This window comes from Dermacentor silvarum, chromosome 3, assembly GCF_013339745.2.
Source record: "Dermacentor silvarum isolate Dsil-2018 chromosome 3, BIME_Dsil_1.4, whole genome shotgun sequence".
Lineage (NCBI taxonomy): Eukaryota > Metazoa > Arthropoda > Arachnida > Ixodida > Ixodidae > Dermacentor > Dermacentor silvarum.
In genome coordinates, this window is record NC_051156.1 from 175,800,379 (window position 1) to 175,818,190 (window position 17,812).

At 44.4% G+C, this 17,812-nt stretch overlaps 2 protein-coding genes across 2 annotated transcripts in view; both read left to right on the forward strand.

Annotated features, from left to right (window-relative positions):
* The window catches only part of LOC119446130 (E3 ubiquitin-protein ligase mind-bomb-like), a 38,648-nt gene extending 38,369 nt beyond the window's left edge, over positions 1-279 (forward strand). The window contains exon 9 of the mRNA XM_049663930.1: positions 145-279. The gene's annotated coding sequence lies outside the window, so the exon portion shown is untranslated. The remainder of the gene's footprint in view (positions 1-144) is intronic.
* Positions 145-15,636, forward strand: LOC119446129 (E3 ubiquitin-protein ligase MIB2-like). Its single transcript, XM_049663933.1, has 6 exons — positions 145-299; positions 3,698-3,824; positions 7,210-7,431; positions 8,905-9,062; positions 10,081-10,286; positions 13,705-15,636. The coding sequence occupies exons 3-6, from the start codon at positions 7,258-7,260 to the stop codon at positions 13,932-13,934; spliced, it is 768 nt and encodes a 255-aa protein (XP_049519890.1). The 5' UTR covers positions 145-299; positions 3,698-3,824; positions 7,210-7,257; the 3' UTR covers positions 13,935-15,636.
* Positions 15,637-17,812: the final 2,176 nt, after the last annotated feature.

The following is a 17,812-nucleotide window of genomic DNA, read 5'->3' on the forward strand; positions in this document are numbered from 1 at the left end:
AACATTTGATTAGCGAAAGTGGCCAGCCAATTAGCACTTACACAGAAAACCTTTGTGAGTTTTGTTCCTAAATCGAACTTCCTTGTTGGCTCCTATGCAAAATACAACACAATATTAATATCCCATCTTCAATTAATTTCTAAGGACGTTGCAGGAGACACGGCCCTTCACGACGCCATCACCATTGACAGCGCAGAAATTGCAAACCTGCTGATTAATTTTCGCACGACCGACTTCTCAATCACGAATCGACGGGGCTTCAATACTCTGCACCACGCCTGCTTGAAAGGAAGTTACCTGCAAGTATTTGTTTTATTGTTCGTTTACTTTTATTGTCATTTTTATATTTGCTTGACTTTGCTTTTCATTTGGAAGACTATACTCTAAGAAGAAAAGGAGGAAAGGGGGTATCGAAGTTACTCCTTTAGGGGAGGAACTGATCTGCCACAACCATTCCTTCCCTTTAGGGGGTAAGTGAGAGGGGATGAACTGTTACTCTCCATGCGGAGGACTAACAGTTGCTCTCTTCCGATGCTCCTCAAGGGAGTAACAGGTTATTCTTCCGATCCTCCTCGAAGATGGAATTCATTAAATTAGCCATTTATACGCTGATAAAAAATGACTGGGCTGAAAAAAAAAATACGCCGGCAAGTAGGATTCGAACTCACGTCCTCTCGCTCACAAGTCGGGTACCCTGTACACTTTACCCTGGCAGCTCGGTTGACAACGCAGGTTACCGAGACGAGGTTAACCACGGTAACACAGGTACGGCAATACAGAGGAGACTCGGCATTTGGTGCATGCTATGCCGGGAGAGTCTAACGTTGCGCATACTTACAAATATAAGCGACTACATAAAGAAAGCTGCCTGATTATTCTTACAGTGATTTAAACTGAAGCATTACGTGATCTTCGGGTAGCGAGCGCAAACGGGGCACGCAAGACTACAGAGAAGGACAACTTCTCTATCGCTTAGTGTGCCCCTTTTGAGCTACACATCGCTTCAGTTAAGTTTATAATCTCCTTGGAACGAAAGGAACTCCTGAGGTACTATTGGCCAAGAAAATCTGGCAATCCATCTATGACTGGCGCACTTAATGTGTATCGTTCACTTATGGTGTGCACGCACACGAAGTGCACGGCTCTTGAGATTACACCTTTTAAATTTCAGGCAATTTTCTCACGAAGATGCAAAGTGCTGCTTTACATCTAGTTCAGTAGACAGTACACGAACTTCCAACTATTCATGATATATAGACAATACGGCGTTCGCCGCATCACTCCACGAGACGGACGAAAACAGCAGGGTGCATGGGGAGTAACTGTTGCAGTACGTCCTCGCCATTGCTCACACGACTCACCAACGCACACACCGCCGTCTAGGTTTGTGAGTGGTGGCTCTGGCAAACACTCCGAGGGTTAGTTCTAGTTGTAAAACATAAATACCCCGGAAAATGGATGGGAAAACGGCTCCGCGGTAGCTCAATGGTAAGAGCATCGCACGCGTAATGTGAAGACGTGGGATCGTTCCCCACCTGCGGACAGTTGTTTTTTCATCCATTTTAATTTACATTAATTTATCATTTCTTTAATTCAATTAGTGAGTACAAGTAATTTCCCCTATGTTGTCCTCGGTATCGTTGTTTGTTGGCTTCTTTTGATATGATGTCATGACATGTTATTTATGTTCGTCATATACTCTTGTCATACTATGCCAATTTTGGTACCTACCAGGTTACCGAAACGACCATCAGAGCACCAAGACGTAGGCGGCTGTTTCATGGCCTACATGACACGCATGTCATGACAATCATGTCAGTGACATGTTATTCATGTTCGTCATATACTCTTGTCATAGTATGCCAATTTTGGTACATACCAAGTTAACGAAACTGACCATGAGAGCACGAAGACGTAGGCGGCTAGATAGATACTGTCAAAGTAGCAAATGTTCGCCAAGAAATGCTTCGCATTTAAAAGAGACCAACACGCATGTAGTAAAGGAATGTGTTGTAGCACGCACCTTCTGCAAGCTGGCTGCAAGAATGTTTGGAAGATCCATCGGGCGGCTTCCACGGCGGCAAGGTCTGTTTGCAAATATCGTCTACTACAGCGCTAGCTACGTTTTGTGAGCTTCGGCAACATTGCAGAACGATCTTGGCACTTAAATAAAGGCAATGTACCCCAGACTGCGCAAACTACAGTTGATAGTATCGGGCCATCTAGAAGAACAGCTGTTCTCCGAGTTTCTTCGCCGCTAGCCTACGCGGTACCTAAAGCTCTCTAGGCAAAGTTTTCCTACATCAGAATGATGTCCAAACTCTATTTGCCTGAGCAGATAATTTGTACTTATGTGTGCCTTGGGTGTCATTAATAAGTTCTAGGCTGACAATATTGTTTTTGCACATGCAATGTAATAGTGTTTCAGAAATGGAAGTGTCAAAGCCAGTGTCAAGCAGACAGCACTTGCTGTTTTGTTTGCTCATTTGTTTTCTTTATATTGTCACGTGGTCATGACATGGAAGCACGCAGAATCCAAACTGTTAAAGATCGATCTCTGTTTTAGTAAGAAAAGAACATTGTGACAGACGTAATGGTGCTAGCCAGGCGCGTCTTCAAGGTGTCCTGGCTGTCCGAGAACGCCGCCAATCCGAAGCCACCATATCATGGCATTCCCATGTATACAACAACGCAAAAGTGCCAGATTTTCCTCGAGCTAATAAAGTGAGAAACTGTATGAGTAAGCCTATGAGTTAATGACAAACTGTGGAGAGAGCGACAAAGTGTGGAAAGTTATTGCGAAGTGTAGAAGAGTCAGAAAAAGAAAAATGGTTAAAAATTCGTTAAAAAATTCTTTAAAATTTATTTTTTAATTTTAGGGCGCTCGGGCTCTTTTATATTGGCTAGTTCTATTTCCTGTTAAAGAAAGCTGCCCTAAAACGTTTTACAGCTTACTTGAGGCGCTTGCGAAATTCTCAACCCACAATGTAGAGTAGCGAGACAACTAGAAGCTCATGCCATCATCAAGCAGCATCTCCACTTGTTCAACGTGACACATTAGTCCTTCCCATCTCATGCTAGCTGCTGCCAATCCCTTAGTGTCCTGATAGGTTTACCATTTGTCATGAAACCAAGAAGACTTGGGTTGGATCTCTCTTGCGTGTAATAACCTTTTTGATGTTTGTTTTTTACAGCAACTTCGCCTGCATGATTACATATTTTGTCTTTGATAGCCAATCATCATTCCTGGAGGAGTTAGATGTAGAGGTACCACTGTTACGTAAAAACATACTGACAGAGCCAACTGAATATCATAGGGCAGGATACTTGATTCGTAACAAATAGAAGAGGGCCGTTTACCTAAACATCGGTGTTTTCTGCACAATGAGGCCGGTCTTTCACAAGCACGCGTTTGCCTTATTAGAAAAAAAAGAGCATTTTGGTATGGGAAGTCGTACAGAGAATATGTACAAGACACAAGTAGATGATGTGTTAGTTTTGTTTACGTGGAAAAGATGTTGCACGGTTCTTTAGTTGAGATATTGCTATATACTGATTATGTCTACTTGCAACACGAAGCGATACACTCTGGCTTGCAGGCACCACGAATGTACCATTTTGTTAGATGCATTTGGAACCAAGATTGTATGGACCAATTTGAAGCAGACTTCTAACTAAGTTTGTCTGTACACTCCAGCATTGTAGAGAGAATCCTGTCGAAGCGGCCGAACTTGGTGAACATCGCAAAGAACGATGGCTTCACTGCTTTGCACTTGGCGGCCAACAATGGACACTTTCGGATTGCAAAAGCCCTGTTGGCGAAGGTAACGCTATTTTATGTTATGGACGTTAGACGGGTATTCACTGTATCTTAGTGTGCGCTGTTTTAAAGTGCTATGAAGCATGACACGATCATGAAACATGATCACCTACATTGCAGTGTTATTTAAGTTGTTGCGGAGAGAGCCAAGAGATATCCGAGCTACATGAATTATTGCGCTCCCAAAACAACGTTGAGAGCACGGTGTAAGAACATATTAGGTGGCGACAGCCGCTGTTGAGCGCGGCCACTCAGTAGTCGCCGTTGCGGTAACCATACTGCACTAACCCCACTGTTTCGCCGTCGGCGCAACATGCAGCGTCGAACCGTGGTGGCAGTCGCCTTCGAGATTGCAATGGCGCGCTTTTACGCTGAAGTGCGCCAGTGCGCCTATATTCACGCCGAGTCGGCTTCTTGGTCTTGGTGGCCTTCGCAGATTTGCTGAAAGAACAATCACCGAAATCAGGCGCATATTCGGCGACAACCACCCACAGACATGACCCGCGCCATCACGGCAGCTTGCGTAACGAACACCGCGGTACCAAACAGCGACCCGCAGCATACGTTTATATACCAGCAGCGTATATCTGCTTTGAAAGGAGGTCTGCGTATATGATGATTGCTAAGACACCAACCGCTTCCTACATAAAATAGGGGGCGCTGAATCAGCTTGTGGGGAACCACGTGAGGACATCTCACATTTGCTGTTAGCTAGCTCACTTTATACCCAGGAAACAGGAGAACCAAGTCTCAAGTTTAGAAAAATTCGGACACCTGCGCTTACTTCAGGGACTGTTCTGGGAAAATGGCCTTCTCCAGGTATTGCAGAGAGGGCCTTACGTGGTTTTCGGATTTTGCTTTGTTTTTCGCAACCTTGCGCCAATGTAATGATAGTGTATATGTGTCTTGACTTTATTATTCTTACCTTATTATTTGTTTTTACTTTGTACTGGATAGCATGCGTTGAAACTTTAAATTCCTACCTCATGCTTCAGTGCGACATCACATCATCTACCATCTGGCTCTTCGATACGCTAGGATTGATTTTAATCACTCGTAGCGCCTTAGAAAATAGGGTGGTCATTTCTAGGTTTTACGGAATTTTTAAAATTCGCCTGTGGCAGGTAGCACAATTCTTATCGTTGAGCTGGGTTATTCGAAGAGGGAAATATTAGTAGCACGAGTAATTTAGAATAGAAGGCTTTTTATTCTGACATGTGTGCACATACATCAATGTATCATGCCAACTAGATGAGGCAAAAGGAAACAGACAAAGCATGTTTCCTGACTAGGCCTTCATCCCGTTTCGTAAAAAAAAAAGAGAAAACGGTACAGCAGTGGTACCGGCAAAGAAACGTTCAAGAACAGCTTAGGTCAAATACATCACATATAGATTTCATCAAAAACATTTACCAATTACATACAAACTTACGCAATAAATGTAAAAATATAAACAATTTCATACTGATATGTTAACAATATGATCAGTAAACAAGCAAATCAAAGGTAAATACTTCAAGCAATATTTCAAGGAAGACTAAACAATATGCATAACGTTACATCGGAGTGTAATGAAGTACACTTAAGCAAACAGAAGTAGAGATCGCTAGTGGTAGGATGCGAGCGCATGTACGGAAAAGACTGGGAAAAAGAAAAAGAAAAAAGAAAAAAAAAAGCACACACACAGAAAACTCCTCGAAAAGTTATATTACTTTCTTTTTAAAATGGGATACAGATCTGCTCAATTGTGCAATTTCCTCTACAGAAGAAAATCTATTACATATTTCTACTATTTGATTATTTGAAATCAAAGCACATATTCAACTAAATAACAAAAATTTATAAATAAACTTCTTCGTTAATTACTTTACGACACATAATGCAATTTACGAATTGTATCAGGTGAGTTTTCAAGGCGCATCCACTTGAAATTTATTTCCAGGATGACACCAGTTTCGGGATATTATTTCCCAAAGTGCGGGACGAAATACATGGGCTTTCCAGTTACTTTTGCGTTTCAATGTATATAACAGCATTTTGGTAAAAATGTAAGTGGAACAACAGTGAATTTTTACGGCTAGTTTGATGGCGCATATCTCCAAACTGGTGTCATTCTGGAAATTGATTCCAAGTGAATACGCCTGACAAGCTCACCGGCTACATACAATTCGTAAATTAGGATATGTGCCGTACTGTAATTAACTAAGAAGGTCATTAGTCAAATTTTTGGAAGTTAGTTGAATATGTGTTTCGATTTCTCGTGATACTAATTTCCGCCTTATCAAAATAAGCCAGCTCAATAATAAGAATTATGCTATCTGCCGTAGGCGATTTTAAAAATTCCGTAAAACCTAAAAGTGAACCACCGGTATACGAGTATAGGGTGACCCAAGATAAACTGAACCTAAATCAAGGGAAGAACTCTAAGGCGATATAAATGTGCGAAAAATCGTTCGTCTGGCGTCACTTGCTCTACTATATGGACCGGACGATGTCGGCACTGTAACGCGCTCAGTTCACTGTGCGTACCACCTGTATAATGTCGTCTTACAGTGCATGTGAAATTTGTTCACTTGCTTTGGTTTCGGTTTATCTTGGGCCACTCTTTATATAAGTGAAAAAGAGTAGCGGGAGCACGAGCTTTCAACCTCCGATTGTGACGCCCATTGTGAATCAAGCAAATACCTGCAGCGCGAGCTAGTGAGTTCCAGTCACATTAACGTATGACTCTGCGAATCTAAATGATACTGAACCTGTTATATTGTGGATATGTTTGATTGCGGGATTCCACGAAACTCATTAGGTGGGAAGACTTGATAAAGAGAGTCCGTTCGAAGGGATTTTGTGAACCCAACTGAGCTCGAGTCAGTGCGAGCCAGCAAACTCGCGAAGCTGAGTTAGCATGTCTGTGCCTGACGTTGGTGAATCTGAGCCCGAGTAATTTCGGCTGAGTGTAAAATTGGCGGGCCTGAGTTTCAGTGGCACGTAAGCGAAAGAAAAAGAAAATGAGTATAAGATTGAGAGTGATGTATTTTATCGCCCTATGCTGGGGCCGTGTCATTTACATTTGTGCACTGTGTACGTATAGCTATGCGACGCGCCCACCTGTGTGTCAATCAGAAGCATCTTGGTACGGCGCATCAGTGCTTAACAAGATACTACCGATAGCAACGGGTTGATGATTTTAGGCGTGGGTATGGGGATGACGGAGGTAACCCTGCCCCCATTAAGCAGGCGCCGTTCAATTATTGCTCGCACAAAATGTACTAATATTCTTCAGGAGACTGGACTGACGTTAATGGCAGTAGAAATTAACGCACCCGAATTACTGCGTGCTGCGCAACATTATTGCCATTATCAATACGCGCCCAAAATTTCCTATTTTTCAGGGGCAGTGCGACATTAATGTCCACGCTTCTAAAGGGGAGACGCCACTGATGTTGGCAGCGATCTTTGGCCATTGGGATATCATCGAGCTTCTCGTGGAGGCTGGCGCTGACGTCAATAGACAAGATCAGGACGGAGACACCTTGCTTCACTTTGCCATTGGGAGGCACCAAATGCGGGTGCTCCAGTCTTCGGGGACATCGAATGCTCCTAACGTGGCGGCGGTTCGTGCAGTCATGACGTTCTAGAGCACGACTTTTCATCGTGGATGGCCATGTTGAACTTGTCTCATTTAATAGGAGCCTGCTCAACACAAAAGTGGGCTAATTTTGTCACAAATTCATGGTAACACTAACAGTGCGGTGAAGGCGAACAACCACACTTGCGTTCTCACTCGTCTGTTCCGCGTGGTTGCTGCGTTAATGTTATGTTACCACGAGTTGACTGAACACAAAACTGACACCAAGGTAACTGAGTAACTATTTGAAATATCGCTAGACATGTTTAAGTGATTTACGACAGTTGTCCATTGTAAAAAAAAAAAAAAAAAAAACGAAAAAAGAAAACTGGCGGTTGCACACAGCCCTCTCGATACAAGTTGAGACAAATATGTTATTTTCCTAAATTTTCTTTACTTCTATCTAGTACGGCCTGCAAACACGCATTTTAGATGTTTGGCGTCCGCTCTGGTGGCTCTTATGGGTGGTGTTTTAAAAAGCTTATTGTCAAAGGTGGCCTAATTTCATTGCTCATGATGGCTAGAGTGAAAGTTGCTTACATTTAAGAGACGAAGTAAGCTCTTTAATAAAGCGCAGATATTTCTAACCGCCGCGGTCGCTGAGAGACTGTGGTGTTGCGCGGCTGAGCGCTAGGTCGCGTGTTCGATCTTGGCTGTGGCGGCCGCATTTCGATGGGGCTCCATGCAAAAATTCCAATGTACTTTAGGTGCACACAGGTGCACATGAAGGTGGTTTATGTGTGAAGTTTATGTGCACGGTCACTTATAAAGCTAGCGAAAAAGGCAACATTGAGGACCCCACTAAAATTTTAGACAATGCAAGCGTGCCCGAGCGGAACATTCAGTTGCTCCGAGGGAAACTAGCGGGGCCACGTGACCACAATTCTGTCGGTTCTCTTTCGAGCTCCCCGAAGCGCCCCCAAGTTTGATAAGGACACACGCACACGCACACACACGCGCACGCACACACGCACGCACACACACGCAGACACACGCACGCGCACACGCGCACACGCACACGCACGCACGCACGCGCGTTTGGATGTCAAAGCAACCCAAAGGTTGCTATCCAGCGCTAGGCTTCTTCACTTAAGTTCGTGTACAAATATGAACCCATTTCTGTTCACTTGGAACGTGTGTCCAAGAAGCCCGAAGTTTTTTAGTGTCTCTGCTATGTCTTGCTTACACCGCAGTTTTGTATGCAGGGCAGTACGAGCAGTTGGATGAACGCATTTTACATAGGTTTCGTAATTTACAGCCTCAATGTTGTTGCTTAATTGAGGGCTAGTTAAAAAAAATCCCGGAAGAAGAAATGAAGCTATATGCGCCTTCACATTGCAGTGTGAGTGCTTAAAATTGCCGCTTACGAATAATAAGGGGTGCCCGAATAAGCTTTGTGGCGGTTTGTATGAATGTGAATGGGGGGGTTACTGTAATAATTTAAACACTTTCTGTGCAGGTTGAGCGAGAAGTGCCGAATGGTCACTTGGCTCCTCTTTGCTACCTAGCCAACAGGGGAGCGGACGTGTATATGATGAACAACAAAGGCATTACGCCCTTGATGATGGCTGCTGCCGCTGACATCTCCGAACATATCGTTGCCTGGGCTTCAAGAAGGTTAGTAAAATGGTGTATGTTTTCTGCATAAGACGAAGCACGGGTGTAACCTCAGCAATGTTAGGAAAGAAGCGGGTCACTGACCATAGTCAACGCAAAATAAAGTTTCGTGGTTTGTAGGAATCTATACGTATTCGTACGTAAGGACCCATACTGATCTCTTTGGCATCTCGAAACGTCTAGTTGCCTGAGCTTCAAGAAGGTCGGTAGACTCGTGTACGTTCTCTGCCTAAGGCGCCACAAGGTAGACATTAAAAATGCTAGGAACAAAGCAGGGCCTTTATTCACAAAAACCTCTTACGCTTGAATGTTTGCAAGGTAAATGTTCAGCCAATCCTGATGCTGGTAATAATATTAGCGAAGGCCACCAATGGCGAAAAGCGCTAACGAATCAAAATCTTTGTGAATTCGGCCTCAGGTCACCAGTGATAGTCAAAACAAAATCATGGATCCGTATGGATCTCAAAACGACGTTTTGATTTGACTATGGACAGTGGCCTCCTCCTTTGAATTTACCTGACCAGATGATACTACGTCGAACTCTCGACTACATCCCTCGTACGTATAGCAAGTAAATCGTGCGTATAGCGTATTGCGAACGTTTAGAGCAAGTAATTCAGCGCGCAGTATCGTGCTAACTCTTGTTTTGCCTTCCTTGTGTGCATTGTTTTTTGGATAAAATATTTATGAGTAAACAGGACACTGCAAAAGAATGGGTGCAGTTAGAATGCGTAAATTAGAGTTGTTACTTCAATTCGCATGGCAAGCAAGACCGAAAATTTACGTCGCGTATGATGTTTATGCTAGAAGAAAGCGCTCATGTTAATTATCACTGAAAATGTTTGAGCTCACTTTTCATGGGCGGCTCAAGATGCTTCACAAGGCTGGTCACGAATTGTGGTATGGATGTTATTTCCTATAAAATGTACAGCTCGAACCGCAACACCTCGTCTGAATATGTTAAAGCACAACGAGCTCTGATGGGCAGATATGTAAAGCTAGTGACATTTGATTGCAGCCGATTTGTGGCCCCGGAGTCTTCGAGGGCATTGCGGACACGTTCAGCGAGTCCTCAGGCTGGCGGGCAGTGCACGATCTGCATAGAATCTGAGGCCAACGTTGTCTTCAAGCCATGCGGCCACCGGACGACATGTCGCGAGTGCAGCGTGCGGTGCAAAGTCTGCCTGACATGCGCCGTGCCTGTTCAGGCGAAGGTTAATCTCGGTAAGGTTACTCCATGTGAAGGTTGGCACTTGCGAAGTAACCAAGCACAAAACAATGCGCAAGCATATAAAAAGACTACGTGTATTTTATTTTTTTTTGACAGCTCAGTACCTGGTCTCTCACTGGTTTCCTTGCTCATCTTCGTGCTATGAACTTTGCAGCACTTGCAAGGGCTGGTAACTTACACGGCCTCCCACATTATCAGGATGTTGCCATCTGCCTAAGTGCCCTGTGCTTCAAGTGACTGCATTTTGAGGTGTAAATGCTTTATTTTGCGTAGTGAGCTTCCAATTTGCAGTTGGGCGCTGTAACGCACCTACGTTGGCCGCTGCCACGTGGTTACCAAAGTTAGGAACCAAGAAATAAGCGAGAGTTTTCTTACGGCTGTTTCAGGGGTGCGTTCCAATTTGCCTTTTATTGCGATAACAATTACATGGACACTTTGAGCGGATTTATGCCCTCGGCGTCGCCGTCGTCATCGTCGCCGTTGCCGTCACCGTGAGGTTCCGTATAAAGTCCAATGGTGATAAAATCGTCGCCGCGCGCCGTATGTGCGAGTGAAAGCGCGCGGGGGACGCGCGCCTTCACAGAGAGCGAACGCACGGCGGAGAACAAACGCGACTTCCGTCGCGCGAAAGGCCGTGGGGGTATGGGAGGGAGGGAGGGGGGGCGACGCTGTGCTGCGGCACCAAATGCGTATCTTGCAACCGGGCGCAAGGGTAACTGGCGACGCAATCTCACACGCGAAAGGAGCAAAGTGGGAAGGCAGCGCGGGAGGGAGGAAGGGGGGGGGGGCAGGTTGTACTCTGCCAACAAATGCCTTCTTGCACTTTGCGCCGGTGCGGGCTGTCGGTGTTATCGCACGCATCGTATCTTGCAAGCGATCTCCACACGGCTCTGACCTTTGTATGCGCTGTGCATTCGGCCGCTCAGTTTCCGTTGAAGCGATAGACCGTACGAACCTTCGCTCGCTGCGGCGGCCGCGCTTGTTCACGCCAGTGTTTTGACAGTGGTTATCTGCGGTCATCGATTGTGATCTATTCATGTTTGCTAGTGCGCGCTGACACCACGCTCGCTAATTCAGGTAGTAAGCGAATGTGTCAAGTTTATGCAGCCGATAAAACTATTATCCCTACTCCTTATAGCTCTCTACTAATTTGCTATCGCAATTGATGCTTCACCTTGCGGGCGAAACTGCGACATTTTTTTTCCCCACGGAGAGAGGTGGAAGCCTTTAGTACTAACTCGTTCCTTGTATATTTGCCCGTTTTCTGTTACTCGTGCTCCGTGCGCAAAACCTTTTTTACCAAGTTCCTTTGCTTTGTTTAAAGCAGAAACATTATTGTATTGGGTCAGGCTGGATATGTCTGGGAGCGTGGTGTATGTCTAATACCATGTGCCTGTCGAAATTTGTGTCCTGGATAGCACCTCGTCAGAGCATTATTGGTAGCAGTTGTCCGTGTGTTCATGTGTGTGTGTGTGTGTGTGTGTGTGAGAGAGAGAGAGATTGTGGAGTAATATTAATACCTTCCTCTCGACCGTCTTTTCACATATAGCGACTTTAGGTGATTTCTTTGTTTAACCAAGTTTCTTAATTGGAGAGAATGACAATTTTTCTGATAGTTTCTGACAGTCTCAGAATCATCGAAGCGTTCCACCAAGTTCATCAAGGTGAAATGTGTTAGGGGCCGAAATGCCGCCCTTCACCACCTGTCTACTGGATTCATATTTTACAGCATGTGGTGTTGGTCTGGGTACCTTTGTGAACTTTGCATGAATACACTAGGTTTGCAGAGAGTGAGTCTCGAGCTCTACCTATTATGCATACAAGCTAAGAAGAGCAGCTGATCGCCAGGAGTGCGGCCATTATTGGCGCAATGACACCATGGTTCGGGCAAGCGACAGCTCCTTCATACGAGCGTGTGACATACGAAATTTAGAAGCGCTTAGCCATACCTGCCAGCTTGGGAACTTTAAGTTTCGTAAAATTTCAGTGGACGCGACACCGCAAAGGGGGACGGAGGTGGGGTCAAAGGATGAAGAGCACGCACCTTTTTTTTTTTTTTAATTTCGCCCACTTGCACACGCGTTTTACGGGGCAATTACGCACCATATTAACGATGATTTACCTTTAGACGCAGCCTATAAGAGGCAGCAAACTTGGGAACCGCGAAACCTTTACAAACAACACATGGTCTTTATATCACAGTGACTTTTCAACGACATTGCTGTTGCTGATTTCGCCTGCTTAGTGGTTCTTCTCTGTGCAACCTTGCTCGAAGGAAGGTACTTGCGTTTGCGCCCTTTCACTATCAGAAGACTCCTAACAGGAGGTTCGGGGACCAACGAGCCAAACTATTTCAAACAGACTTTATTTTTCGCAACACGGGATGCAACTTTCTTAAAATTGTCAAACGTGCCCGATTCGTAAACTTTATGAAAAATTTGGGAGCGTTGGCAAGCATGGCTTAGCGTTCCTTTCGTGCCGAAAAAAAAATAGCTGAACGGTCCTCTTGAGCGGATTTAGCATGAATGACTTATGACGAGATTCCGCCGTGTCCTCGCCAATCTCCGTGAACGTTTCCCATTTTATGCTCGAACGTCGGAGCTTAGCATCATTGAGTCTGGTCACTCCTCAAGGGGAGACCACCTTATGAAATGCCGAGCGCTGATGCTTTTCTCTGTGCTACAAAATAGTTTAGGTGCGTACTTTGAGCAAGAAATTTGCGTTCTTCTTGGCAGAAAAAATTGGAGGACGCTTAAGCTTTGCTTTTTTAGAGTGGAACGCGATAGCATTCAAAGATCCCTGACTGCTTCTCACGCTTCCCGACAACTGCAGCTTAAGCAACCGTAATGGTTACCGGGAAAGACTGGCGGCGAATGCCATGCACGAAGGCGAGATTTCTGGTTGAAACGCGGCCTCTTGCGTGGAGCGATCCCGGAGATATTGCGCAGCCGTGCAAAAAAAAAAAAAAAAAAAAAAATGCACAATTTTCAGGTTTCCGTTTTTGTTTCGTACTTTTAATATTTCAGTCTGAGAATATTTAACATAAAAGGCATGCTCTGTGGGTGTTTTGTTTCGTGACATTTGTTTGTGGATTGTTATTCTCGAAATTCCAAGGAATAGCTTTGCCAAGAATGCAAGACAAGGTATGAGCAACATTAATGACAGAATAATGGTGGCAATATAACCCGCATATACCGCATGTCATATAAGAATGCGTGGGATATACATGTACCTAAATATATTCGGAGGGCCTGCGTGGTTGGGGATGATTTTCTCCGCCACCCGCCGACATCGCACGCCGACGCCGGCTACTGATGCCGGATTTTCTGCGACACGGGGCCCTTAACGCTGTCGCGTTAATAACTGTTGTCTCGCCCACCCTAAAAAAAAGTCATATCTTTTTACCTACAGATGGGACTCCTGTCCGAGGCAGGGAAACAAACCAGAGGACGCAGGAAGAATTAGACGCCCGGCTGCAAGAGCTGGAGGAGCGGCACACGTGCAGCATCTGCATGGAGAATCCGCGAGACGTGGTCTTCCTTTGTGGACATGGCTCGTGCTCAGTGTGCGCTGGGAATCTGGACCTTTGCCACATGTGCCGGCAACCGATCGAGAGGAAGATTGCCTTATATTTGGAATGAGTGTTCTCTGTGTAGAAGGGATCATTTGTGAGTGACATTGTGCTCAAGCGCATTCTCTTTAGAACCTGACAGCAGTGTTCTTTCAAGAGAAATCAATAACGAGATGTCAGTGAGAGCAAATTTGAGGGACAGAAAGACACCATTAGGCATTATACTATTTCGACTTCCACCATTTTTATTTGGAAGGGGAGACCACCTTATGAAATGCCGAGCACTGATGTGTTCCTCTGTGCCACAAAATGTGATAACTTCAACCATTTCTTTTTTTTTTTTTGAAGGCACATCTACGAATCTTCGGTCCGAGTTTGTGCCGCACATCTGAACAACCACAACTCTTACGTTGACAGGCAACACAAGAGCGATGGCCAGTTTATTTTGTGTGGGGACACCATTTATCAGTGCAAAGCCGGAGCGTAAACGCCTACACAACAAAATCTGGTTAAAATGTTGCCTGCTCACAAACGTTTTTCTGAAGCACGAAATTCGCATAAACCATCAATACGTTGTGGAATGCCATATTCAAATGCACAGCGAATCCTGCGTGTTTCGCCGCAAACAAGCTTTCTGAAATTGCGTGAAAGCTCGTTCTCGAACAATGTGATAACTAGCAATGTCCTCCTGACTCGAGGCATAAATATTTGTGTACTCACACTTCACTATTACTTTTTCTTTCAAGAAAGACATCTTCATCATTACGCCTCCCTGCTGGCTCTATGTCCTATCCCAAGCCATCCTTGAGTACCCAAGCAGAGTCCACTAGCGCACCTGTCAAGGAGGCTGTTTTCGATTTTCTCCTTGTTACTTCTTGCTGGCACTTATGATGATGCGATAATGATGAGCTACTGTTACATGACAACTACATCTGTCGTTTTCCAAACTAGGAGGAAGAGAATAAATCATTTATCATCCGACCTCAGAAGACGGGAGTGACGAAAGATGCTGCTTCTCAGTGCTTCCCCTGGCATGAACTGAAAGCCGTGCAGGGGGGGGGGGGGGGGGGGAATAAAATTTTACTGCTTTAACGTTAGTACTTTGCGTGTATTTGCGGGCTGCTTTCACGCTCGGAAAAACACTTTTATGTAGCACGTATTGAGCAACATAAATTAAGCTGTATCGGGACTTTTTCCTGTTGCTCTACAATTTTCTCATTGTCACTTTTCATGTACTTATTATATTTGAGAAATTCATCAATTCATTAAGTCTAATTATGTAATTAAGTGGACTGCAAAAATAATCTAAGTATCTCCAAGCGAAGGCAAACAACATTACATGGGTTCTGTCCAGCTACGTGGCATTTGCATATTTTTAAAGTTTGACTGAAGTTACCTGGGACACCCTGTATATAATACCGCCCTACTCTCCAGTGCATAGATCTAGCGCGTTTTTGGTGTCACTGCTGATGTTTTCACGACAGAAACGAGGGAAGATTACCGAGAAATTTTTTAATGGCAATTGTTAGTAAAGATAAGCGATGTATGAAGGTCTGCAGATGATGCATTGAATGTAAAATGCCACCTTGTTCTGCTTACGGTATTTGGGCAATGTTATTAAACGCTCAGAGGAAACAAACGTAAAAGTAATGGACTATTTTTGAGTCATTCCTCCATTACTTACAGTCACGCTGTCCATAACAGCTTTTAGCCAATGAACCTCTCCAGAATCTGTTCTTTCTGGGAAATAAAAATGACTTCATTTGATTGAATTGATTTGATACTTTCGTGTGGTAGTAACAGGTAACTGTAATCAATTAAGTTTTTGAATGAAGTAATTGTATTTGTAATCGGTTGCGTTTTTCTGTAACGTGTACAGGTCTGGTGACGATGACAACGTGACAAAAAGAATGAGCACAGCAAGATCACTTTGAAATTTGTAAATGCTGTTGCAGCAAAAACAGAGCAATGAATGAAGCGGTATCATTGCTTATAAGTAAAAGCTTATCTAGGTATGCTAGCTCAGTGTCTTCCGAAATACGGCGTCGATTTCAGTGTTTTATAGAAGTGTTTAGAATTCGTACAGCGTGACAAACAAGTCGATCTGTTTCAGAGATATTCCCACTTTGTTGTTGTGTAATCACTATTTAGGAGCGCAAAAGTAGATTACATCAAAGCCGGCTATTTCAATATACAGTTAAGGCTCTGGTGCCACTTCATTTCTCATGTAACAAGCCCAGGCATTCCATGGAGAAATCTGTAACAAAGTTTACAGAAAAAGAAACAAAAGTACCGACCCTGTAGAGCTATAACAAGAAATAGTTTCCTAGTAGTGTCTTATTTAATAACAGTGTTTGCCTGAGCTCGTCGTGGCACATAGTATGCAAGGTTTCCAGCAGAAAGAACTGTAAAGGACAGAAGGAACGGCAACACACTGCTGGATTGGCGATGAATGTTGAAATGAAGCAACAGTTGCTAGTACAACGATGTGGGGTCGTCGCTTCTGTTCTTGTCAGGGCTTTCTGCTGGAAAATGTCCTATTCGCCCTCGCGTTTTTAGAGTACCATGCCCACTGCGCAATAAAAACATTATTATACGCGTGCGCATACGAATTTCACATTCTTGTAGTAGTTCGTAAAGCAAACACAAAGTGCAACTATAGAGTTCGCGAGAAAATACAAATCAAAGCGAATTTATTAGATAAGTGTCCAGAAGGAATTTCCTTAAGGCTATCAAAGCCCCAAATAGCGGGGCACGACCATAACGCCCAAATAGTTTTGTCAAAGAAAATTCGTCTTTCTAAGCGGCTAAACTTATCGCGCAAGTGAAGTGTCTGATGATGACATTGCGAACAAATCAAGCGAATGTGCTCAACATTGCCTGATAGGACGTCCAGTGCGACGGCTCTTCGGAGCTACAGACGTTTTGTACGCTGGCTCTAATCCAACCAATGCGCGCTGAAAGTTATAAATATTAAATTGATTGACCGAGAATACTGCCACAGAGTTCATTAATTCGGTTGTGTTTCGGTTTTGTCCCCCCCCCCCCCTACCCCCCCCCCCTACCCCCCCCCCCCCCCCCCCTCCGTATATCGGTAAGTGGCCTTCACCGGTGGCAGAAGAATAATTCTTTTGTTTTGTGTGTGCATGTGCCTGTCGGTTGCAGTCTGCAGCCATATTTAATACTCGAACAGAAGAGTACCCATCAAGACTTACTAACGACCTTGACAAATTATTACAAGAGCCACCGCGGATTTTTTTCCGAAAAAAAGGACAGAAATGTCACTGGTACGCCTGGCATTTATTATTCCTTTGTTCACATTTATTTTGCCCTTGCGCCATAAAACATCAAGTTGACGCGTATGCCATAATGCAGCTTTTATTTAAATGATTGCGTTAAACGTATAAATCTGCAGAAACATGATACTTTTCTCTTGGCGCTCTTTTGCTTTAGATGCCCTTGCACCAATAAACTCTAATTAGCATCATGACAAGCGCTGAAATTTCAGATTATGCGAGGTACACTGATGTATGCGCGCTCTTTCTGGGGCTTTATAAGGAAAACTTTGTGGTGACCTTTTCTCAGCTTCCTTTAGACAGCTCCTATAGTGCATCTATCTACTGCTGCGTGGACGCTGTGGAAAGTGACCGCGCTAAAATTTGGATTTTAATGATCGCTACGCCAGCGAGTTCCCAAAGTGGAAGGACTCGGTGGCAGCCACAAACACACGTCGGCAGCATAAGCGGATACTCGCTCGTAGACACGCCCACTCACACCTGTTGACACTGACTGACCTTCCTACTCACGCCCACTCATATTCACCCGTGTTTGTAGTCACTTCCATTCACACTGACCGGCACTCACCCACGTACTTACTCACATCCACTCACCCTTGCCGACAATCACTTAATCTGCTGATATTCACGTCTACTTAAGCTCACCTCACTT

Coding starts and splice junctions, on each gene's coding strand:
- LOC119446129 (XM_049663933.1), top strand. CDS start 7,258: ATGTTGGCAGCGATCTTTGGCCATTGGGATATCATCGAGCTTCTCGTG. Junction 9,063..10,080: donor GTTGCCTGGGCTTCAAGAAG/GTTAGTAAAATG, acceptor ATTTGATTGCAG/CCGATTTGTGGCCCCGGAGT. Junction 10,287..13,704: donor TCAGGCGAAGGTTAATCTCG/GTAAGGTTACTC, acceptor TTTTACCTACAG/ATGGGACTCCTGTCCGAGGC.